The 22,750-nt window shown below is 41.1% G+C and overlaps 1 protein-coding gene across 1 annotated transcript in view; it reads right to left on the reverse strand.

Moving 5' to 3' along the window:
• Window positions 1-10,856: 10,856 nt before the first annotated feature.
• The window catches only part of LOC132888892 (cilia- and flagella-associated protein 46), a 251,873-nt gene continuing 239,979 nt past the window's right edge, over window positions 10,857-22,750 (reverse strand). The window contains exons 54-58 of the mRNA XM_060924987.1: window positions 22,548-22,660; window positions 18,991-19,072; window positions 11,265-11,401; window positions 11,106-11,180; window positions 10,857-10,957 (exon numbers count right to left, since the gene is read on the reverse strand). Of these exons, the coding sequence (XP_060780970.1) occupies window positions 10,857-10,957; window positions 11,106-11,180; window positions 11,265-11,401; window positions 18,991-19,072; window positions 22,548-22,660 (508 nt within the window). The remainder of the gene's footprint in view (window positions 10,958-11,105; window positions 11,181-11,264; window positions 11,402-18,990; window positions 19,073-22,547; window positions 22,661-22,750) is intronic.

Consider the following 22,750-nt stretch of genomic DNA (forward strand, 5'->3'; position numbering starts at 1 on the left):
ACACTCACATTCACACCTACGGTCAATTTAGAGCCACCAATTAACCTAACCTGCATGTCTTTGGACTGTGGGGGAAACCGGAGCACCCAGAGGAAACCCACACAGACAACATGCAAACTCCACACAGAAAGGCTCTCGCCAGCCGCTGGGCTCGAACCCAAAACCTTCTTGCTGTGAGGCGACAGCGCTAACCACTACACCACCATGCCGCCCAGAAATTAACTTTAGAACAATAATTCAGAGGGCTGCATGGTGGTGTAGTGGTTAGCACTGTTGCCTCATAGCAAAAGGGTTCTGGGTTTGAGCCCAGTGGCTGACGGGGGCCTTTCTATGTGGAGTTTGCATGTTCTCCCTGTGTCTGTGTGGGTTTCCTCCACAGTCCAAAGACATGCAGGTTAGGCTAATTGGTGGCTCTAAATTGACTGCAGATGTGAGTGTGAATTGTTGTTTGTCTCTATGCGTCAGCCCTGCAATGATTTGGCAACTTGTCCGGGGTATACCCTGCCTCTCACCCATAGTCACACTGCAAAAAATAATATCTTAGCAAATGAAAATAATTGAAACGATCTAGCATTTCTTATTAGAAGAATACAAGGCACAAATTCTGAGATTATTAAACCTAGTTCTAGATCACAACCAACTTATTCTAAGATGTCTTATCAAGTAAAATTATCTGTCCATGCAGCAAGATAATTTCACGAGTATTAAGTAATTTTCTCCTCAAATTCAGTTTTCAATTTTTTTGAATTTGAGGAGAAAATAGTTCAGTCATGTTTATGTAAACAAGGATTCAAAGAAGTAACCAAAGCTGTTTTAACTTGAACCTGGTTGCTTTAGGCAGGAGGAGAGAAAACTAACTCATTGTTGAATTTAAATGGGATACTTACTTCCATATTGTCATTACTCCAGAGAGCACCTGCTGTCTCTACAAAAGCATGCTGGACATCTGGATTTCAGATGAACGCACGACTACCCCGAAATTGTACGGAAACCTAAGCTTAAATCAAAGAAGCTGAAGAAGAGGGGTTCAAGAGGGGGCATTCAAGCCAGGCTCAGAAGGCGGGGTTAACGTTTCCCTCTACCTGTGATAACGCTATCAAATGTGCGCTCGCTTAATAATAAAATGGATGAACTGATGGCCAGGGCAAAAGTTGAGAATGACTTCAAGCGGAGCAACCTAATTTGTCTTACAGAGACATGGCTCAAAAACGAGACTGAAGTTGCGCTTCCTGGATACATCACTATTAGAGCCGACCGGGACAAACATAAATCAAACAAATCGATTGGCGGGGGCATGTGTATATTTGTGGATAGTAAATGGGCAACCCAAATGTGTATTCACAAGAAGGTATCATCTCGGTATCATTCAGGCCTTTTTACCTGCCGAGGGAATTCGGGCAGATCACTGCCATTCTGACATATATACCGGGACCTAAATATGATGAAGCCGTGAGTCAGATAAGTGAGAGGTTCAACAACGCACTCTCGCTCTGTGGACCAACCTATCTTCATTCTTGGGGATTTTAACAACTGCGATCTCTCTGAACACTTGCTTACTCTACACCAGTACATAGACTGTCCTACACGACTTTCTCGGACTCTAGATCAGTGTTCTGGCAACACACCCGATGCGTATAAAGCAGTGTCCCGCCCACCTTTGGGTAAGTCAGACCATAATGTTATACATTTGCTGCCAAAGTATAAAGCCAAACTTAAACAGGAGAAGCCTACTATCAGAGCAGCAGCTTTATGGTCTGATATTTGTAAGGAGAGACTGAGAGACTGCTATGAGGATATGGACTGGGACATTTTCTTTAATACTTGTGCAAATGCAACCAAGCTAACAGAGACAATAACATCTTGTATCATGTTCTGTGAGAATAATGTTGTTACAACAAAAACTGAAAATATACCCTAATAACAAGGCTTGGGTCTCACATGAAATGAAGAGATGTCTTGGTGAGAAAAGGATTGCTTTTATTCAGGGAAATATAATGCTGTTTAAAGAGATGAGGACTGAGAGGGATTATTAAAAAATCTAAGCAACATTATAGAGATAAAATGGAGAGACAGTTTGTTACGGGGACGCCCGTAAAGCATGGAGTAGTCTTAACAATATGAGGGCCATTTCTCCCGTTTTGTTTTCCATGTACATAAATGAAATGCAGATTTGTAACAGTAATTTCAGCCTGTTTAAATATGCTGATGACATGGCAATGATTGGTCTAATGGTCAAAGGAAATGGAGACCTAGAGAGGGCCTACTTTGAGCATATTGACCGCTTTGTGGCATGGTGTGGGGAGAGTGCTCTGCTCCTAAACTCTGACAAGACCAAAGAACTTGTTGTCAGCGTTAGGGGAGGGCAACCTTCATGTCAGCCAGTCACTATTGAGGTTTTTCACCCATGTGACCAAGTCATGTGATGCATCGTTAGGCTGCCATTTTGGACGTCACGGCTCGAATCAGTTTGAATGTGAGGAAGGCGACAAACGAAAAACATAAAAGAAAAAGGAGCGAGATGCAGAAAACACCTTCACTATCCAGCGACGTAGGGCATTTACAGGGCGAGCAGAGGGAGAGGTATTTGCAAAAATTGAGGTTAGCAGGCTTAGAGAACGACGTTTACCTGCTTCCACCAGGATTGTTCACTGACGTACGGAAGTACACGAAGCCCTCGTCTTTACCTGACTTCGGCCCACATGATCTGTATACCTATGTCATTAAAAACCCATCGCCATACACAGGTATTGATCTGAAAGCGTATAAGAGTTTGGATGCCTACAAATATTTTGTGTCAGGCTGGGTAACATGCCTACATCAGCGGGTCGTCCCTGGAGCCAGTGGTCGCCATCTTATTACAGCTAAGGTTTGTTCACATTTTCATTTACTTTCGGTCCTCAGGATAAAATGTTATTAAATGTCATTGAAATAACTTCTTAGTCTGTTGAGACATGGCCCGTTATAAATTTGCTGTTACCAGGCAATGACTAAGAACTGTATTATTCGGGTCGGTGTCTGTGTTGTAGCAGTGTACTAGCAGCTAGCTGTTAGCACTAGCTAATGTCAACAACATAGCTAGTATGTTACTGTAGCAATGTTTACGTTCAGTCATTTGGATGACTGTTAAAACCTTTCAGTCTCAAGTTTTTCCTTTACTGGATTTACTAGTTTACTGTAATTATGATCCGGCAGCTATTTACACCGGATCCAGTGTAAATAGCTGCCGGAGCACGCTCCGGCTTGCTCCCCCTCAAATTAAGCAGCGTGCTCCGGCTTGCTCCCGGACTGAGGAGCATATATACACACACAAACTGAGGAAGTATATATACACAGGTTAATTAGGAAACTAGGCGGGGCAGAAAATGAAGAACAGGTGGGGTAAAAGGCACATGAAAACAAACACAAAACAGAAACAGTGGCGGCCTCTAGAGGCCAAAACAAACATGACAAGATAAAGAAATAACAGCGGCCTCTAGAGGCCAAGACAGTCCCCAGTCCTAACAGTCACCAGTAGTAACAAACTTAATTTTAGCCTCATATTCTTGGTCAGTTCTAAAAAGAGAGATATAAATTATCTGTGGTAAGCTGATTAATTTAATTTGCCACTCAAGACTTGCTTGAGTCAGACCATTCAATAGATGGGGAGAAAATGGAGGTAACTTATTGCGATACATTCTATGGAATAGATGCCTGTACGAACAGGAAGTTCATACCTGATTAGATCTAATCTAATGTAGCATTCCCGGGATATGCTCCGGATCCACCGCAACCTCGACCATGATAAAGCAGTTACTAAAGATGAATGAATACATTAATAAATAAAGGATAGCAGAGGATAAGAGCTATGGGGACTACTGCTGATTCTGGCATGCCATGAATCCATGAAGGATTTTGTGAAACAGATTTATGTTATTCAGATTGAACAGACAATGGTGTTCCATACAGATACGAATAGGAGGTGTATCATACTATTCAAACAAAAAGTAATAGAATAAGTCTGAAGAGATTTAAACCTGAATATAGATTCAAATATTTGGAGGACTAAGGCATTAGAAATATTTTTAGAATGGTATTTATCTATACTGCTAAAATGCTCAAAAATTAAAAGTGACCAAGGTGCATTTTTGCTGATATATGGTGGAGTTTACTTTATACCTCACTTGTGCTTCACCAACTGACCCAGAAACAATTGCATTGTACGAAATAGCATTCTCTCAGCAAACACACTTGAGTTGGATGTCTTTCTGACTACAGGTGAGGGCGAAGCTTACAAAGACTTTTCAGAGCTGTACTGTTCTTGCTCTGTTCAGGAAGTTGGAGATTGACACAAAATCATTGAAACAGGGTGGAAAGGTGAAATGGCTAGCTAACCTTGGTTTGTGAATGGTTTTGTGTACCATTCTCTTTTGGGTATTCTTTTCCGAGGTCAGTTGATGGAAAATCTGCTGGATAGCCAGTAACTCCTCCTTTTCTGAAGCAATAGAGATACATACAGTGGTGCGTGAAAGTTTGTGAACCCTTTAGAATTTTCTATTTTTCTGCATAAATATGGTATGACCTAAAACAACATCAGATTTTCACACAAGTCCTAAAATTAGATAAAGAGAACCCAGTTAAACAAATGAGAGAAAAATATTATACTTAATCTTTTATTTATTGAGGAAATTGATCCAATATTACATATCTGTGAGTGGCAAAAGTATGTGAACCTTTGCTTTCAGTATCTGGTGTGATACTGAAAGCAACAATAACTGCAACTAAACGTTTCCAGTAATTGTTGATCAGTCCTGCACACCGGCTTGGAGGAATTTTAGCCCATTCCTCCATACAGAACAGCTTCAACTCTGGGATGTTGGTGGGTTTCCTCACATGAACTGCTCCCTTCAGGTCCTTCCACAACATCTCGATTGGATTAAGGTCAGGACTTTGACTTGGCCATTCCAAAACATTAACTTTATTCTTCTTTAACCATTCTTTGGTAGAACGACTTGTGTGCTTAGGGTCGTTGTCTTGCTGCATGACCCACCTTGTCTTGAGATTCAGTTCATGGACAGATGTCCTGACATTTTCCTTTAGAATTCGCTGGTATAATTCAGAATTCTTTGTTCCATCAATGATGGCAAGCTGTCCTGGCCCAGATGCAGCAAAACAGGCCCAAACCATGATACCACCACCACCATGTTTCACAGATGGGATAAGGTTCTTATGCTGGAATGCAGTGTTTTCCTTTCTCCAAACAGAACGTTTCTCATTTGAACCAAATGTTGTATTTTGGTCTCATCCGTCCACAAAAAAACATTTCCAATAGCCTTCTGGCTTGTCCATGTGATCTTTAGCAAACTGCAGACAAGCAGTAATGTTCTTTTTAGAGAACAGGGGCTTTTCTCCTTCCAACCCTGCCATGCACACCATTGTTGTTCAGTGTTCTCCTGATGGTGGACTCATGAACATTAGCCAATGTGAGAGAAGCCTTCAGTTGCTTAGAAGTTACCCTGGGGTCCTTTGTGACCTCGCTGACTATTACACGCCTTGCTCTTGGAGTGATCTTTGTTGGTCGACCACTCCTGAGGAGGGTAACGATGGTCTTGAATTTCCTCCATTTGTACACAATCTGTTTGACTGTGGACTGGTGGAGTCCAAACTCTTTAGAGGTGATTTTGTAACCTTTTCCAGCCTGATGAGCATCAACAATGCTTTTTCTGAGGTCCTCAGAAATCTCCTTTGTTTGTGCCCTGATACACTTCCACAAACATGTGTTGTGAAGATCAGACTTTGATAGATCCCTGTTCTTTAAATAAAACAGGGTGCCCACTCACACCTGATTGTCATCCCATTGATTGAAAACACCTGACTAATTTCACCTTCAAATTAACTGATAATCCTAAGGGTTCACATACTTTTGCCACTCACAGATATGTAATATTGGATCATTTTCCTCAATAAATAAATGACCAAGTACAATATTTTTGTCTCATTTGTTTAACTGGGTTCTCTTTATCTACTTTTAGGACTTGTGTGAAAATCTGATGTTTTAGGCCATATTTATGCAGAAATATAGAAAATTCTAAAGGGTTCACAAACTTTCAAGCACCACTGTCTATTGTTATTGACCACATAAGACAGCCATAGTTAAGGTGGTTAGGGACCAACATCCTTCTAGGAGGTCAAGTCTACTGCAGAACTAAGGAACAGTGAAGTGGGAGGATGAATTATAAACAAAGAAATCATATAATGATGGTAAGTAAAAGTTACCTTCATTACTGTCAAGTGTCTCCTTGTTTTGACTGCTTTTTACATGACTGCACTTTCTGGAACAACCTTAAAAACATATTGAACATTTTCATACTTCAAAGTGGCACTGCTTAAAGCATACCTTTTCCTGAGATATTCATGAATTGCACACATCGTTAAAAGAGTTCAATGCCCTATTAAAGAGGGAATATTATCCACCCTCCAAAAGCCGGAGGATTTAGTGAAGGGAAGTGTGTGTGTGTCCTAATTAAGAATCCTTTGATTAAAAAGTGAGTTGAATTTACTGAAAAACAACGGATTAGGGGATTATGGGTAATCTTATTGCACTGCATATTCTGATAAACACATTCCTCAGAATTAGCAGTAATAACAATCCTAATAAGGCTCAATTTAATTCATGTTTTTATGGCATATAAACATACACTTCTTTTAAAATTAGAACACATGGAAGTATTTATTCACTTGAAACACTGACAATGCATATAAGCAGATGTGTTGATCTAGCTGCCCTTACCTGCTGTTGATGAAGTGCTCCCCATCCTCATTTCACACCAATTCATGACTCATACACAGTTCTGTGCACTTTGCTTGCTCTCTTTCCTTTTGCGAGAGATAGCCCTTAACCACTGAATTTTTTATGTCAAAAGCATAAACCTAATACAGTGTATATAAAACGTCTACACACCTCTATTAAAATGGCAGGTTTTTGTGATGTAAAAAAATGAAACCATGTAAATGGCCAGACCTTTTTCCATTCAACTAATTTCCTCTCAGCTGAGGGTGAAAGTTGGGTCTTCTTAGGCTACGTTTACATTAGACCGTATCTGTCTCGTTTTCTTCGCGGATGCACTGTCCGTTTACATTAAACCACCTGGAAAAGCCGGGAAACGGGAATCCGCCAGCATCCACGTATTCAATCTAGATCGTATCTGGTCCGGTGCTGTGTAAACATTGAGATACGCGAATACGGGGTGCTGAGCTCTAGCTGGCGTCCTCATTGGACAACGTCACTGTGACATCCACCTTCCTGATTCGCTGGCATTGGTCATGTGACGCGACTGCTGAAAAACGGCGCGGACTTCCGCCTTGTATCACCTTTCATTAAAGAGTATAAAAGTATGAAAATACTGCAAATACTGATGCAAATACTGCCCATTGTGTAGTTATGATTGTCTTTAGGCTTGCCATCCTTCCACTTGCAAGTGGTAAGTGATATGCGCTGGGATCACACACACAGCGGCTCAGTCCCGAATCGTGGCTTGTGCACTTCACTCGCGCGCTGTGTGAGCTGCGCAGGGCCGGAGTGCGCACCCTCCAGAGGGCACTCGCTGTTCAGGGCGGAGTGATTTGGAGCGCAGGATGCCTGCGGAGCCGAGCGTATCCGTGTATTGGTGTTGCTGTGTGCACGTCTAACGGTTTTAGTGTAGACGCGAATCGTTTTAAGAACGTTAATCTGATGATCTGCTGATTCGACGTAATGTAAACGTAGCCTTACAGACCTTGGTGACACCTCCCAAGTACTTGTACTTACACACAGCTGTTTGAACTGATTGTCTTTAAATCTGCAGTTATTTAGAAATGGCTTCAAGAGATGTTTCTGACTTGTGTAAATCTGTGCTCCTCTTTTTTAGATCTGCATTGAGGTCCTTGGACTTTCCCGTTGTACTGTGTGTTGGTCAGTCCAATGAGTGCTGTCAAACAAGTCCTTTTTATGTTGGCACAAAGAAGCTACCAGGCTGTAGTCACTCATGATCACGACAGGACATCAAAAGGCCTTGGCAAATTAAAAGACATTTTGGACCTTTCAGCACCGCTGAATTTATAATCTAAGTGGCGTATGTATATTTCTGACTCTGTATGTATAATTTTGACCCTATGCTGATTTGATTTTTGAAATAAATTAAAACTTGTTCACCAAATTCTCATTATTTTTCTATTAAACTTGTGGCTTGTACTGATTTTGCCCCAGAAAAAGAACATTCAAAGAAATCATTAAAAGCCTAATATTGCCATGACATTCATGTCCATTACCCCTTTTCCACCAAATCAGTTCCAGGGCTGGTTCGGGGCCAGTGCTGGTGCTGGTTCACAACTCGATCAACTTGCGAGCCAGCTGAGAACCAGTTTGCTTTTCCATAGCTTGGAGTGCTAAGAGGAGCCACGTCATTACGTCGCTGTATACGTCAGTTACGTTGCTGCATTTGTATAAACCTTGGCGCGAACATCGTAGCAACAACACCATGGAGAAGAAGCAGCAGCAGCAACAACAATAATAATGGATGACTTCGCATTTGTACAGCTGCTGCTTCTCGCCGCTTAAAAATGGCGACCTTTCACGATCTTGCTATTGTTGTTGGTCTTAACAACTCCGCCCCCCGCTGACGTAAGCGGTTCTTTCCTCTGGCCCAGCAGAGAGTTGGTGCTAGCCTGGAACCGTTTTTTCTGGCCCCAGAGCCAGTTCTTTGTCAGTGGAAACAGAAAACCTGGTTCCAAACTAAGCACTGGCCCCGAACCAGCCCTGGAACTGCTTTGGTGGAAAAGGGGCACATGAAGACCGCATGCAAACTTCTGACCTCAACTGTAGTTTTGCAGGCTTGAGATACACAATTGTATTATAAATCGGCAAGATTGGTCAAAAAGACATGTTGACCATCAATCAAAAACTTTGCAAAAGGCGGGGCTCAGCAGGAAACTGGTAATAAATCAAGTTGTCTGGCAATCCTGATTAAACTCAATGGGAATATCTGGCACTGTGCCCTGAACATACACAGCAATATGCTTAAGTTATACACTTGTGAAAATAGCAATAAATCAAACATACCACACAACCTGGATCGACTGTAGCTGAAACAGGTCAAAAAAAGAAAGAAAAAAGGGGCTTAGCATCATAATAGCACCACTGCATTCCCCTTTTTCTCTTTTCATAAGCCTGTCATTAACTCCAGTAAAAGTATATACTTTTGCTAATTCTTTTTTTTTTTGAAGGAAAATATTAAGAAAACACTGAAGTAGATTTCCCCCCCCCATCAATGAGTTCCCAGTGCATTTACTATGTGTTACACAAGATAATGTTATTTAATACGTGGACACGCTGTTGAATTTAGCTTTTCTTTTCTGCACATTGTGATGAAACAAGTGTGTGATTGGTCTCACGCCTTCTTTAAGCAGAAGGAAACTAAGGTGATGTTTACATTAGACCGTATCAGCGGATCATCAGATTAACATTTTTAAAACGATTCTCGTGCACACAGCAACGCCAATACACGATTCGCGTGCACACAGCAACGCCAATACACGGATATGCTAATCACATGACTAATTAGACGGCATGTAAGTTGAAATGTGTCAGTGCGGCTCAGCGTTTCCTCCTCAGCGGCTGCGCTCCAAATCACTCCGCCCTGAACAGTGAGTGCCCTCTGGAGGGTGCACACTCCGGCCCTGCGCAGCTCACAGAGCGCGCAAGTGAAGCGCACGAGCAGTGATTCGGGACTGAGCCGCTGTGTGTGTGATCCCAGTGCATATCGGGCATGCGCAAGTCACTCACCACTTGCAAGTGGAAGGATGGCAAGCCTAAAGACAATCATAACTACACAATGGGCAGTATTTGCATCTTACCATGAACAACATTAAGAATGGCAAAGCATTATATTCATACTTTTATACTCTTTAATGAAAAACAAAAAGGTGATACAAGGCGGAAACAATAGCAGGAAGTGAAGTCCGCGCCGTTTTTCAGCAGTCGCGTCACATGACCAACGTGGCATGAACAACGCCAGCGAATCAGGAAGGTGGATGTCACAGTGACGTTGTCCAATGACGACGTCAGCTAGAGCTCAGCACTGCGTTTCCTCGTATCTCAATGTTTACACAGCACCGGATCAGATACGAACTGGGTTGAATACGTGGGCCCTGGCGGATTCAAGTTGTTCCGCCTGTGGAGTCATTTCCCGGCGTTTTAATGTGAACGGACAGTGCATCCGCGACGAAAACGATATGGTCTAATGTAAACACCACCTAACTGAAGTGACTTTGCTTGGCTTTGACAAGCCTGAAAGTCACTCATGGCTGCCTGCGTCTTTAATTTTGGGTGATTTGAGCTACTTCCTTCTGCTAACTGCAAAAAGGTTAGAGCCTGTAAACTGCTGGTGGCAGTGTATATTATCTGGTTTTATTAAGAGAGGGGTAACATTATAACCCACATGCTTCCAGTACCACAGCAACAAAGCCATCCCTTTAAAAAGTGTATTAAATCCATATGTAAATTTATTTATTTATCTCTCTAAATTCTACATTACTTAATCATTTGTCTTTCAAACAACCAGCCATAAGACCATCTCCGAGAACCCCTTGGACAGGACATAGGCACTTAAATGTCTTCACTTTCTCCACTGCTGTATGGATTTTTATTAAGGACCATAAACCAGAATGACAGTAGAATGTAGATTATGTTAAACATAGAAAAGCTAAATCAAGGACAGTGTTACTGCTTTAAATGGGTATTTGGCCTGATGTCAATATTTAAGCCTGGGACAGTAATATATTGAATTAATTTCAACATTCTTTGAAGTAGCATATGTTTCCTGAATTAAAAATTTCCCATCCGTTCAGGTAACAATTAAATTAGGTAATCCATAGATGATGAAGTTGAATGCAGAAGGTGAAATCCAGCCTGGCACAGCATCCTTATCCAGAGCATATTCAGGCTCTAAGGAAGCCAGTAATAAGAGACATGAATAAAAGGATTTATAGCAATAATTTAACAAGAATTGGCTAATAAAGTACATGAGCTACATATGCAAAACATCTGAAACTCAACACAACCATTGACTCCCAAAAACAAACTTTCTCCTTACCTCTTTGGACCAAAGATGCTCTCATACGCAAAGTATGGACAGCCTGACCAGATGTCAATTTTGTTTTCAGGAGATCTACACCACAGTTACAGATACACACTTGTTGATACACAATATACATTTAGGTCTGTGTGTGATAAGTATGTGCTGGTGACCTACTTTCCATTAGAGCTTCCAAGTTGTGTGCATTATTCCTGGTGCTGCTGGACCACTGGTTAAACATTATGGAGTGAACTCCACCGAGGGTGAGCAGATAAACACACTCTAAAGGAGTCTTCACAGCAAGGTGGGTCTTACTATAATACACACAAAAAAAAAGAAAACCAAGGCAAATCAGATCTTGTGATGTGTGCTTTTTCATGTGTGAAGTGGTATAGGAAAACTTGGTGGATGTTGCTATGGCTAAAATCTGGCAAACAGCCAAAAATGAGGGGGAAAAAAAAACCAAAAAGATTTTGAGCAACATTTTTCTGCATACAACAACCCTACGTAGAGGGCTCTACTAAATATATTGCCCCAAAATAAGGAAATATTGGAAATGTTTTTATTTATCATATAATTTTGTCTTGGCTTTTTGAAAAGATTATGCTGGGTAAGGAGCCAATTTAACAAAAGCAGTGGCGAACATGGCTGTGGGCTTTACCATTTCTCCATTTTAATTATTAAAATATTTATTTATTACATGTTAAATAGATATATGATGATTGGATGATGATCCAAAATGATGCCGTGGATGGTGGCCACACTGTTTCACTCCAGTCTACTTGTTTTGTTTTTTTCATTCATTCCTTCATTCTGGTCAGGGTGTATACCCCTCAGGCTTGTGTGAGTGACAATCATAGCTTGCAGACCAAATAAATAATACAGAGGGGGAATTTCCAGACTCCACAGTAATTGTTTTGGACAACTTCAATAAGGCTAAAATTAGCCATGAGCTCCTCAAATTTAAACAGCACATGAGCTGCCTGACCAGAGAAAAGAACATACCTACAGAGCACTGCTACACTACTGTACAATCAAGCATGTCTATAGCTCTGTCCACCATGCAGCCCTAGGACTTTCTGATCACTGTTTAATCCATCTAATTCCAAACTATAAACAGGAACATAAAACTAAACCAGAAATAAAAGCTGTGAATAAGTGGGCACGTGAGGGCATTGAAGTCCTGCCTTGACTGCACTGATTGGGAGGTTTTCAGAGATGCATTAACAACCTTGGATGAGTACACAGACATTGTAACCTCATATGAGTTTCTGCAAGCTGCATCCCCAAAAAAAACCCACATCAAGTTCAACAACAAGCCATGGTTCTCAGCAGAGCTAAGTCAGCTATGTCAGTCCAAAAATGGACTGACCTACAGGAGTGGAAACAAGGACCTTTACAGGCAGGCTGAATAGAAGAATCAAAGCAGCTCAGCAGAGGTACTCTGAGGCCCTGTCCACATGGCAACGGATTCAGGTGAATCTGATAAAATTGTTTATTGTTTCAGCCTGGCGTCCACACGGCACCGGCGTTTTGGGTGCCCCAAAACTAAATCTTTTGAGAACGGGTTCCAGAGTGGAAAAATCTGGCAACGGCGCCGTTGCGAAGTTGTCTGGATGAGTAGAACGGATTTGTTTACGATGACGTCACAACCACGTGCGTGAAGCACATGTGGTTGTGACGTCATCGTAAACAAATGAAGCTGGGTAGAAGTGTAACGAACTCGATGCGAGTTGTCAACAAATCCTATAACTTGGTTCATGAAACGCGCTTACAAAATATTTTCACTGTGAATATTTATTGTGTAATAGTGCAAAGTGAGAGAGAGAGAGAGAGAGAGAGAGAGAGAGAGAGAATAGCCCTTAGGGCAGAGTCAATCCCGCCAGCAAAAATAGGGGAAAAAAAAAAAGAGCGATCTCACCTCTTCAGATGTTGGTTTAAGTCCGACAATACATTCCTCAAAAAGGGCCGTTCATTCCTCTTTCCGCGTCTCCATTCAAAAAACGACCACGTGATTTAAAGGGACTATATCCATAGAATAGGGAGTGAGAAAGTGTGTGCGTGTGACAGTGACAGTCACTGTGCGCATGTGTAGTTATGCGCATGCGTCTACTTCTATTGTTCTGGTGTCTCCGATGGGGCCGTCTTACAGCGCACCTAGAGGTGTGGCATGTGTATTGCATCGTTTTCAGCAAGCGTTGCGTTGCCATATGGACCTGAAATGTAACTGATCCGTTGCCCATGTGGACACAATATTTAAAAAAAAAAAAAATCTCGTTGCCGTTGTCGTGTGGATGTAGCCTGAGAATCTGAAAAGTACGTTTTCAGCCAATGATCCCTCTCCCATGTGGAAAGACCTGCAAATAATTATCAACTACAAAAGGAAAACCTCTCATCCAACGGATACCCAACAGCTAACCAACAACCTGAATGAGTTTCACTGCAGCTTTGAAAGGAAGAAACAACACTTGGACATTCTCCCCCCCCATCCCCCCAAACCTTGGTTCAGGGCAACTGTTCAGTCGTCCCCCCCCCTACCCCCACGCCACACACACACTCATCAGTAACAATAGAGTCTGGTGAGGTGCGAAAGCTGTTCAGAAAACAGAAATGCTGAAAATCATCAGGGTCAGCTAATGCGTCCTCCACTACCTTAAAGCAATGTGCTGCACAACAGAGGCTTTGCACAGTCATGTGACCCCATAGCAACGGTGACTCTGCCACCATGACAGGGGGCATGTTTGTAGTGCTTCATTCAGCTGAGTTTGTTATTATTGATCAGTATGGGAAGGTTTTGCTGCGTTTTTTGGATGTGCAAATCATTTGAACGAAACAAAGACATCAATTTTTTATCTCCAGGGACCCTAAGTGGGAGAGCAACATTAACTCCATAGTTAAGATGCAACAATGTTTTTTTCCGTGGCATTTAAAAAGTTCAGCCTCCCACAGGCAATGTTAGTTCAGTTCAACACAGCCATCACTGAGGCTACATCCATACGACAACGGCAACGAGATGTTATTTAAAAAAATATCGCGTCCACATGGGCAACGATCAGTAAAATATCAGGTCCATATGGCAACGCAACGCTTGCTGAAAACGATGCAATACACATGCCACACCTCTAGGGGCGCTGTAAGACGGTCCCTTTGGAGACACCAGAACAATAGAAGAAGTAAGGACGCATGCGCATAAACTATTATGCGCGAGACTTCATATTAGCCACAAAGTCAGAAAAATCTGTTCGTAAAATTACATTATAATGACCAAATACAATGAAAAGTATTTTTCCAGTCTCACCTGTGAAAGGTAATCCCATGTGATCTCGTTTGGACGGTAAACCTGTTGGTACAGTTAAACGCAGCACATGAATGAGGCATCTTTATTCTCCGCTTTGACCCATCCAATATGGCGGCGAGGATGACGTATGATTCTACGCGGAAGGCGGCGTCTTTAATGGTCCGGAATAAATTGAATGCTACACGTTGATGGATTAATTTGTTCTTCTACGCCCTTTTTGAGGAATGTATTGTAGGACTTAAACCAACATCTGAAGAGGTGAGATCGCTCCTTTTTTTCCCTATTTTTTGCTGGCGGGATTGACTCTGCCCTAAGAGCTATTCTCTCTCTCTCTCACTTTGCACCATTACACAATAAATATTCACAGTGAAAATATTTTGTAAGCGCGTTTCATGAACCAAGTTATAGGATTTGTTGACAACTCGCATCGAGTTCGTTACACTTCTACCCGGCGTGAAGCACTCACAGTCATGTGGTTGTGACGTCATCGTAAACAAATCCGTTCTACTCATCCAGATGACTTCGCAACGGCAACGTTGCCAGATCTTTCCACTCTGGAACCCGTTCTCAAAAGATTGCGTTTTGGGGCACCCAAAACGCCGGTGCCGTGTGGACGCCAGGCCGAAACGATAAACAATTGTATCGGATTCACCTGAATCCGTTGCCATGTGGACAGGGCCTGAATCTGTTCTCACCTCCTCCATCACAGTCTCATTCAGCTCAACCACCAAGCAAGACATTTGGATGCTGCAGGACATCATTTGAACTGCAGAGATGTAGTACTACTTTTTGCACCAAAAAGTAGATTTTTCTCTAACCCTTTTTACTAATCTTAAAGGTCCCATGGCATGGTGGTTTGTTGATGCTTTAAACGGGCTCGTGGAGGTTTCCGGATGTTATATCCGCAGCCTTTCTCGAAATGAACCCTCGGCATGTAAATATAGCCTCCTGGGAGAAAGCCCCATTTCAGCGCTTTTCCCAGTGCATCGTTTTGCTAATGAGAAGCAGGAGGCGGGGAAGGGTAGAGGGTGGGGGCGGGCCATGGGGGGAGGGGGAGGGGCTTGACCAAGCTGCGCGCACATACTCGCTGCTATCAGCGCCTGTAGCCATGCTGCTAAGACAAAACCCTGTTCTCCCTCGTACTCCTTTCATAAACTCAATGTGACAGAGAGAACAGTGAGAGTGTTCGGAGTGGTAGTTTACGAACGTATAATACCCTAGGCTTGAACATGCACTCCATAACCAAAGAGGATAGAAGCAGCAACTACAGCAACATATCGCTTATCCAACAGAAGACATGCATTGCGGAGCAATAGTCAAACATAAGCTCATAAGTTACAGTCAATTTCCAGACTAAACTCAGTTTAACAGAGCATGCTGCATGCTCTTTAGTTTTGTAGCGCAGATTACCTGGCTAACTGCAGGAAGCGGTTAGCTGCACAGCTAATGTAGCCATTGCTAGGCTAACGCATCGATTTTAAAACACGGCAAAATGACCAGTTATACACTTACTTGTTCAGTGTTTGTTGCTGATGCGGCAGGGATGCTTGGTACGGACCCAGGCTTCAGTGACAGTTGATGTGCAAAACCTGCCCTGTACTGTCCCAAGTTGTGGAAACATTCCTCAGGAAAATGCTTCCGACAAACATACACCGTCTTAGGTAGACTCGACGGCGTATTATTGAAGTAAATAAAATTAAGCCACTGCGTCTTCAGGGGCTCTCCCATCGGCAGTAAAAACAGACTCTTTTCTGTGTTGTCACATCCATGTACAGCGCAATTTCCATGTTTCGCTCGCTTAGGTGATGCCATGTTGTTGTGTCCTCTATGGTCTCCTCACTACAACTGGGCAGGGCAATCCATACAGTGGGTGGGAATCCAGAGGGGGGGCGTGGGGATCATCTCCCTTGCTGACGTAGTAAAGGGAAGAGCTTATCAACGTGCCGTTTTGACGCGCCATTCTCAAATGTTGGGCATAGTTTGGTTTACACATTATGAAATTTCTAGCCACTGGGGTGACTTAAGAAGGTCAGAGGAACTCATTTTAACGTTAAAAAAACTCAAAGTGAAAATTTTATGCCATGGGACCTTTAACAAGAGGTGACAATAATCACACTGCAAAAAAATGAAAAGTAATTTTCTCCTCAAATTCAGTTAATACTAGTGAAATTATCTTGCTGCATGGACAGAATTTTACTTGATAAGACATCTTGCAATAAGTTGGTTGCGATCTAGAATTAGTTTTAATAACCTCAGAATTGGTGTTTTGTATTCTTCTAATAAGAAACGCTAGATCGTTTCAACTATTTTCAAGATATTTTCACTTGCTAAGATATCACATTTTTTGCAGTGTCAGGACCATTGTTGTTTAATAAAAAACAAACAAGCAAAAAAAAAAAAAACACGGAGCTAAAGGAGGGGGGGACAGTCTGAGGAAAAGCTCAGAATTCTGAGACTAAAGTCGAAAATTTATAAGAAAAAACTCTAATTCTCTGAGATTATCAAGTCATAAATTTACAAGAAAAAAAACCTCTCAAGCTCCCCAGCTGCAGTGCATTCTGAGAAATATAGGGGGAAATCTCTTAGTGCTTTATGCAAATAATATTGGCTGGCTTTGAGTGGTCTATCAGATATATTCCATTCAGTATGATATTGAATGAGTTGAAGATGAGTTCAATATCATGCTAGCTGAATGGAATATATCTGATAGACCACGAAAAAAAAACAGACAATATTATTATTATTATACCTACACTCTTCATATCAGCATTCTCGAAGGCCAATGCTAGCTTACCCGTGACACGGTGCTGTTAACGCAGCAGTCCAGTTAGCTTCCAGCCAGCGTAGCAGTAGCACTAGCAAAGGCTGACACCTGTGAGACGGTGCTGTTAGTGCGGCAGTCCAGTTAGCTTCCAGCAGGCGTAGCAGTAGCGTTAGCGAAGGCCGACGCTAGCTTACCTGCGACTCTGTGCTGTTAGTGCGGCAATCCAGTTAGCTTCTAGCTGGTGTAATGTTCGCGCAGGCCAACGCTAGCACAGGCCAATGCGAGCGCAGTCAAGCTGAATATTATTATTTTCCCAGTGTAATTTACTTAGTTACTTTTAAAATCATCGACAACTACACACAACGGTGTGACCTGGCAGCCATAATTTTCTCAAAATCTTCCGCTTTTAATGAAGCAAACCTCACGGCCATGTTTGTTTACAAACTGTCACAGTCGCTTGCTAGCACGGAAGTTTTACATCTCCGACGTGTATCTTCAAGTTTTTTGATGTCCGTTGGTATGTTTTTCTCTTGTAAATATGCGTGAAGAATATATAATGAAGTTTTGGCAGCCTTTTGGGTGTTCAGCGCATCTTTAGTTTCAGTTTATTTATTTAGTGCTTAAACCGAGCACTGAATTAACCCCGTCTTCTCTCTTTCTTGGCCGACAAAGAAACGATTGTGTGCATGCGCAGCAGAAAAGTTGTCATTGGATTTTTGCATGAGCTCCGACGTGTGACGTTGTGTTGTCTTGACAACATGCAATATTAAAACAATATTGCCCGCTCATTCTCCATTGGGGACAGTGGCGTAATACATGTAGGATAAGCGATATGATAATATTGCATGCCATCAATAAAACCACTAGAAGGGAATAGAATACATGTTTTTATTCCATGGAAAAAGTGGCCTGTATGTATAATAATTTCTTATATTACATGCTCGAGGAGGAAAGACTGCATTTCCTAGAACTCTTGCCTCAGTTGTAGCATATGCGGTGTGATGACCTTCATCCAACCTTGAATCAATTTGGTTCCTTGACAATAAACACTATTTTTCAAATTTTTTCTTGTAAATTTGTGACTTTTTAATCTCAGAATTTGAGTTTTTTCTTGTAAATTTGTGATTTTTAATCTTGGAAGTTGTGAATTATTTTCTTGTAAATTTATGATTTTTAATTTGGGAGGTTTTGAATTTTTTTTTCATAAGTTTTTTTCCATAATTTTTTTTTACTTTTTAACCTTGCAATTTCTAAGTGTTTATTTTTCTTGCAAGTTTATGACTTTATAATCTCAGAGAATATCCAAGGTTTTTCCTCATACATTTCCAACTTTAATCTCACGTTTTGGATATATTTTCCTGTCACTGAAAAACACTGGAAAAGAAATTAGAAAGAGGTTGAAATTACAGCACTATTAGTGTGATGAGTGAATTATGGTTCTGGCAGTTCCTCCACCTCAGCTAAATCACTACAGATTTGTGTGGAACTGTTTTTCAGTCCTGCTCATATAGTTATTAGTTTTGTTTGTACCTTCCTGCATTATTTAACACATTCATTTAGTTACATTCCCCAAAATAAAACCAAACTATCAGCCTAATTTAAACCACTGACCCTGACCAGGCATTTATTAAGGATTAAGGGTAACCAAATTATGAAATTCTACAAGCTGAGTTCAGAAAAACTATGGAAACGTTTTCCCAAGCTGTCGCATATATTTAAAAAATTACACCTAACTTAAATTGAGGGCATCCATTTCTTTCATAACGCAGCATGAGTTAATTGCTCTGACAACAGTGATGTCCTAAAATATTAACCAGATGGCACCATGTGTGTCTTCTCACCTTTTCTGAGTATCCCATTGAGACTGATGCCACATACTAGAGCTGTTATGAACCAGGCCAAGGATGATTGCCAACTGGCAGTCTGAAAATGGAGATATAAATTATGCAGCAACAAAAGCCTATAATCTTGGTATAGGTGAAAAATGGTCATTACTGGGCAAATAAAATATATAATCAAATTCTAATCTTTTATACCAATGTGGCTGAATTCTTGAATCTGATGGTGTGCATTATTTTTTGTATAACCACATGGCTCGAACAGTAGTTCTGGCTGAAGCATGATAGGTTATAATAGGGCTCATTCTAATACATTATTGTGTCTACAGTAACAGCTCATACACAGGGGACTTGTAAGGCAGATGCTCCACATAACCCAGTACTAATAATAAACTGATTTAAAAAAAGCATGCTGTTTAACAAAGAAAAAATGTGTAATTGTTGATATGGTGAAATTTTTATGGGACATCTATTTAAACTTTATGGAAGATGTCTCGTGTGTCAGCCCTTTGTAACAGTTATGGTGCTTTGCAAAGTTTCCCAACACAAGAACATCTTCAGGACAACTGAGTATACACATTCTGGTTTTGCAATAAAAGGAGAAACTGCTTTTTTTTTTGAGAGAGAGAGAGAGAGAGAGAGAGAGAGAGGGTGCTGGGGAGGAAAGTTATCATGTCTATATATAGTGATAACAGAAACTAACTTGCCTCATGGATGTTCTGCAACAATAAATCTTAACTATAAACCATTAAAATGTGAGACGCGTTCTTTGTTAATAAACTAAACATTGTATACGAAGAATAACACATTCCAGACTGTGTGCTTATATGAAAATAAAGTACTTCAGGAGGTAACAGCACCACACCACCTCAGCATGGATAATTTTAGTATAACCGCACAGTTTGTCGTGTTTTATTCCTTACACAAGTAACATAATGATACTATTATCTGTATCAAAAATTAAGTGACATTCTGGTCACCTGCTCTCTTTTTTTCGACACTAAATTGTCAAATGTCTTTTTTTTACTTTGATGTTTAACCTAATAGCTATAGCAGACTTGAAAGGTTATGAATACATGGAAATATGAATGAATGAGTGAATAAATAAATAAATAAATAAATAAATAAATAAATAAAACAAAACCCAATGCTTTAAAAGATGGCCTTCTAACTGCCTGTAATGTAATAAAAAAAATCCCCAAATTCTCCACTGAGTATAACTGATCGCTAAACTTCAAATCTATTGCTCCATTTACACTTATGTAAGTCAGGCCCCCTACTGGGTTTCCATCTCAAATTTCACTTTGATTCGATAAAAATTATTGCATAATCATTATATTTCATCACCCCTGGCTTACAGTGCTCTCAGACTGCTGTGTTTTCCAATTCTGTTTTACTCATTACTCAAAACATTATTTGAGAGCAAACAAATAATTTTCCCCCCAAAGAAACAAATCCTAACAAAGACAATATTCTGATTATCAACACTTTTGTCACACGTGTATTTATACAAAAAAAAATTACCCACCTCAGGCTCAGTGAATATCGGTGACTAATTACCTCAACTTTGTCTTGGTTATTATTCGCCGATATTCACTTCACATTCAATCAATAATTGTTAAATAATGTTTGCAAATTACGTTCTATGTTTAAGAGTCTTGCTACAGTCTTCTTGTGCAGTGCCATTCAGTGCTCTCATTACTCTGCCAACACATCCAAAAATAATAATAGTATCACAGAAAGACAGCTAAATATAAGCATGCTTTATTTATTTATTTATTTTTTACACTTAGTCTGCTTAACACCTATGCACTGACAATTATACTGAAACTAAAGGAATAGAAAATAAGTGGTGAAAAAAATACAGTGGGGCAAAAAAGTATTTAGTCAGCCACCAATTGTGCAAGTTCTCCCACTTAAAAAGATGAGAGAGGCCTGTAATTTTCATCATAGGTATACCTCAACTATGAGAGACAGAATGGGGGGAAAGAATCCAGGAAATCACATTGTAGGATTTTTAATGAATTAATTGGTAAATTCCTCGGTAAAACAAGTATTTGGTCACCTACAAACAAGCAAGATTTCTGGCTCTCACAGACCTGTAACAACTTCTTTAAGAGGCTCCTCTGTCCTCCACTCGTTACCTGGATTAATGGCACCTGTTTGAACTCGTTATCAGTATAAAAGACACCTGTCCACAACCTCAAACAGTCACACTCCAAACTCCACTATGGCCAAGACCAAAGAGCTGTCAAAGGACACCAGAAACAAAATTGTAGACCTGCACCAGGCTGGGAAGACTGAATCTGCAATAGGTAAGCAGCTTGGTGTGAAGAAATCAACTGTGGGAGCAATTATTAGAAAATGGAAGACATACAAGACCACTGGTAATCTCCCTCGATCTGGGGCTCCACGCAAGATCTCACCCCGTGGGGTCAAAATGATCACAAGAACGATGAGCAAAAATCCCAGAACCACACGGGGGAACCTAGTGAATGACCTGCAGAGAGCTGGGACCAAAGTAACAAAGGCTACCATCAGTAACACACTACGCCGCCAGGGACTCAAATCCTGCAGTGCCAGACGTGTCCCCCTGCTTAAGCCAGTACATGTCCAGGCCCGTCTGAAGTTTGCTAGAGAGCATTTGGATGATCCAGAAGAGGATTGGGAGAATGTCATATGGTCAGATGAAACCAAAATAGAACTTTTTGGTAAAAACTCAACTTGTCGTGTTTGGAGGAGAAAGAATGCCGAGTTGCATCCAAAGAACACCATACCTACTGTGAAGCATGGGGGTGGAAACATCATGCTTTGGGGCTGTTTTTCTGCAAAGGGACCAGGACGACTGATCCGTGTAAAGGAAAGAATGAATGTGGCCATGGATCGTGAGATTTTGAGTGAAAACCTCCTTCCATCAGCAAGGGCATTGAAGATGAAACGTGGCTGGGTCTTTCAGCATGACAATGATCCCAAACACACCGCCCGGGCAACGAAGGAGTGGCTTCGTAAGAAGCATTTCAAGGTCCTGGAGTGGCCAAGCCAGTCTCCAGATCTCAATCCCATAGAAAATCTTTGGAGGGAGCTGAAAGTCCGTGTTGCCCAGCAACAGCCCCAAAACATCACTGCTCTAGAGGAGATCTGCATGGAGGAATGGGCCAAAATACCAGCAACAGTGTGTGAAAACCTTGTGAAGACTTACAGAAAACGTTTGACCTCTGTCATTGCCAACAAAGGGTATATAACAAAGTATTGAGATGAACTTTTGTTATTGACTAAATACTTATTTTCCACCATAATTTGCAAATAAATTCTTTAAAAATCAGACAATGTGATTTTCTGGATTTTTTTTTCTCATTTTGTCTCTCATAGTTGAGGTATACCTATGATAAATTACAGGCCTCTCTCATCTTTTTAAGTGGGAGAACTTGCACAATTGGTGACTGACTAATACTTTTTTGCCCCACTGTACCTGGTTGCCATTTAACATTTGACACCAGATGAAGAACTAGCTTGATGTTTGTGTGTTGAAGGAGAAACAGAGATGTAACTGGGGAGCATACCATTCAGATTGATGTTGGCCAGTCTGGCAGGGGAGATGCGAGTGAGAAAGTGTTCTCCACCATAGAAGATAAAAGAACTGCAGTTTGTCAGCAGATGCTCCACATCTTGAGAACTGAAAAATGTGTTTTATGTCGAAACATGTAAGCTGTTTCAGAAGGGTATGCTGAGTTATAGTAAAGGAAGAATATATGTATCATTAGTC

This window comes from Neoarius graeffei, chromosome 7, assembly GCF_027579695.1.
Source record: "Neoarius graeffei isolate fNeoGra1 chromosome 7, fNeoGra1.pri, whole genome shotgun sequence".
In the NCBI taxonomy this organism is placed as follows: Eukaryota; Metazoa; Chordata; class Actinopteri; order Siluriformes; family Ariidae; genus Neoarius; species Neoarius graeffei.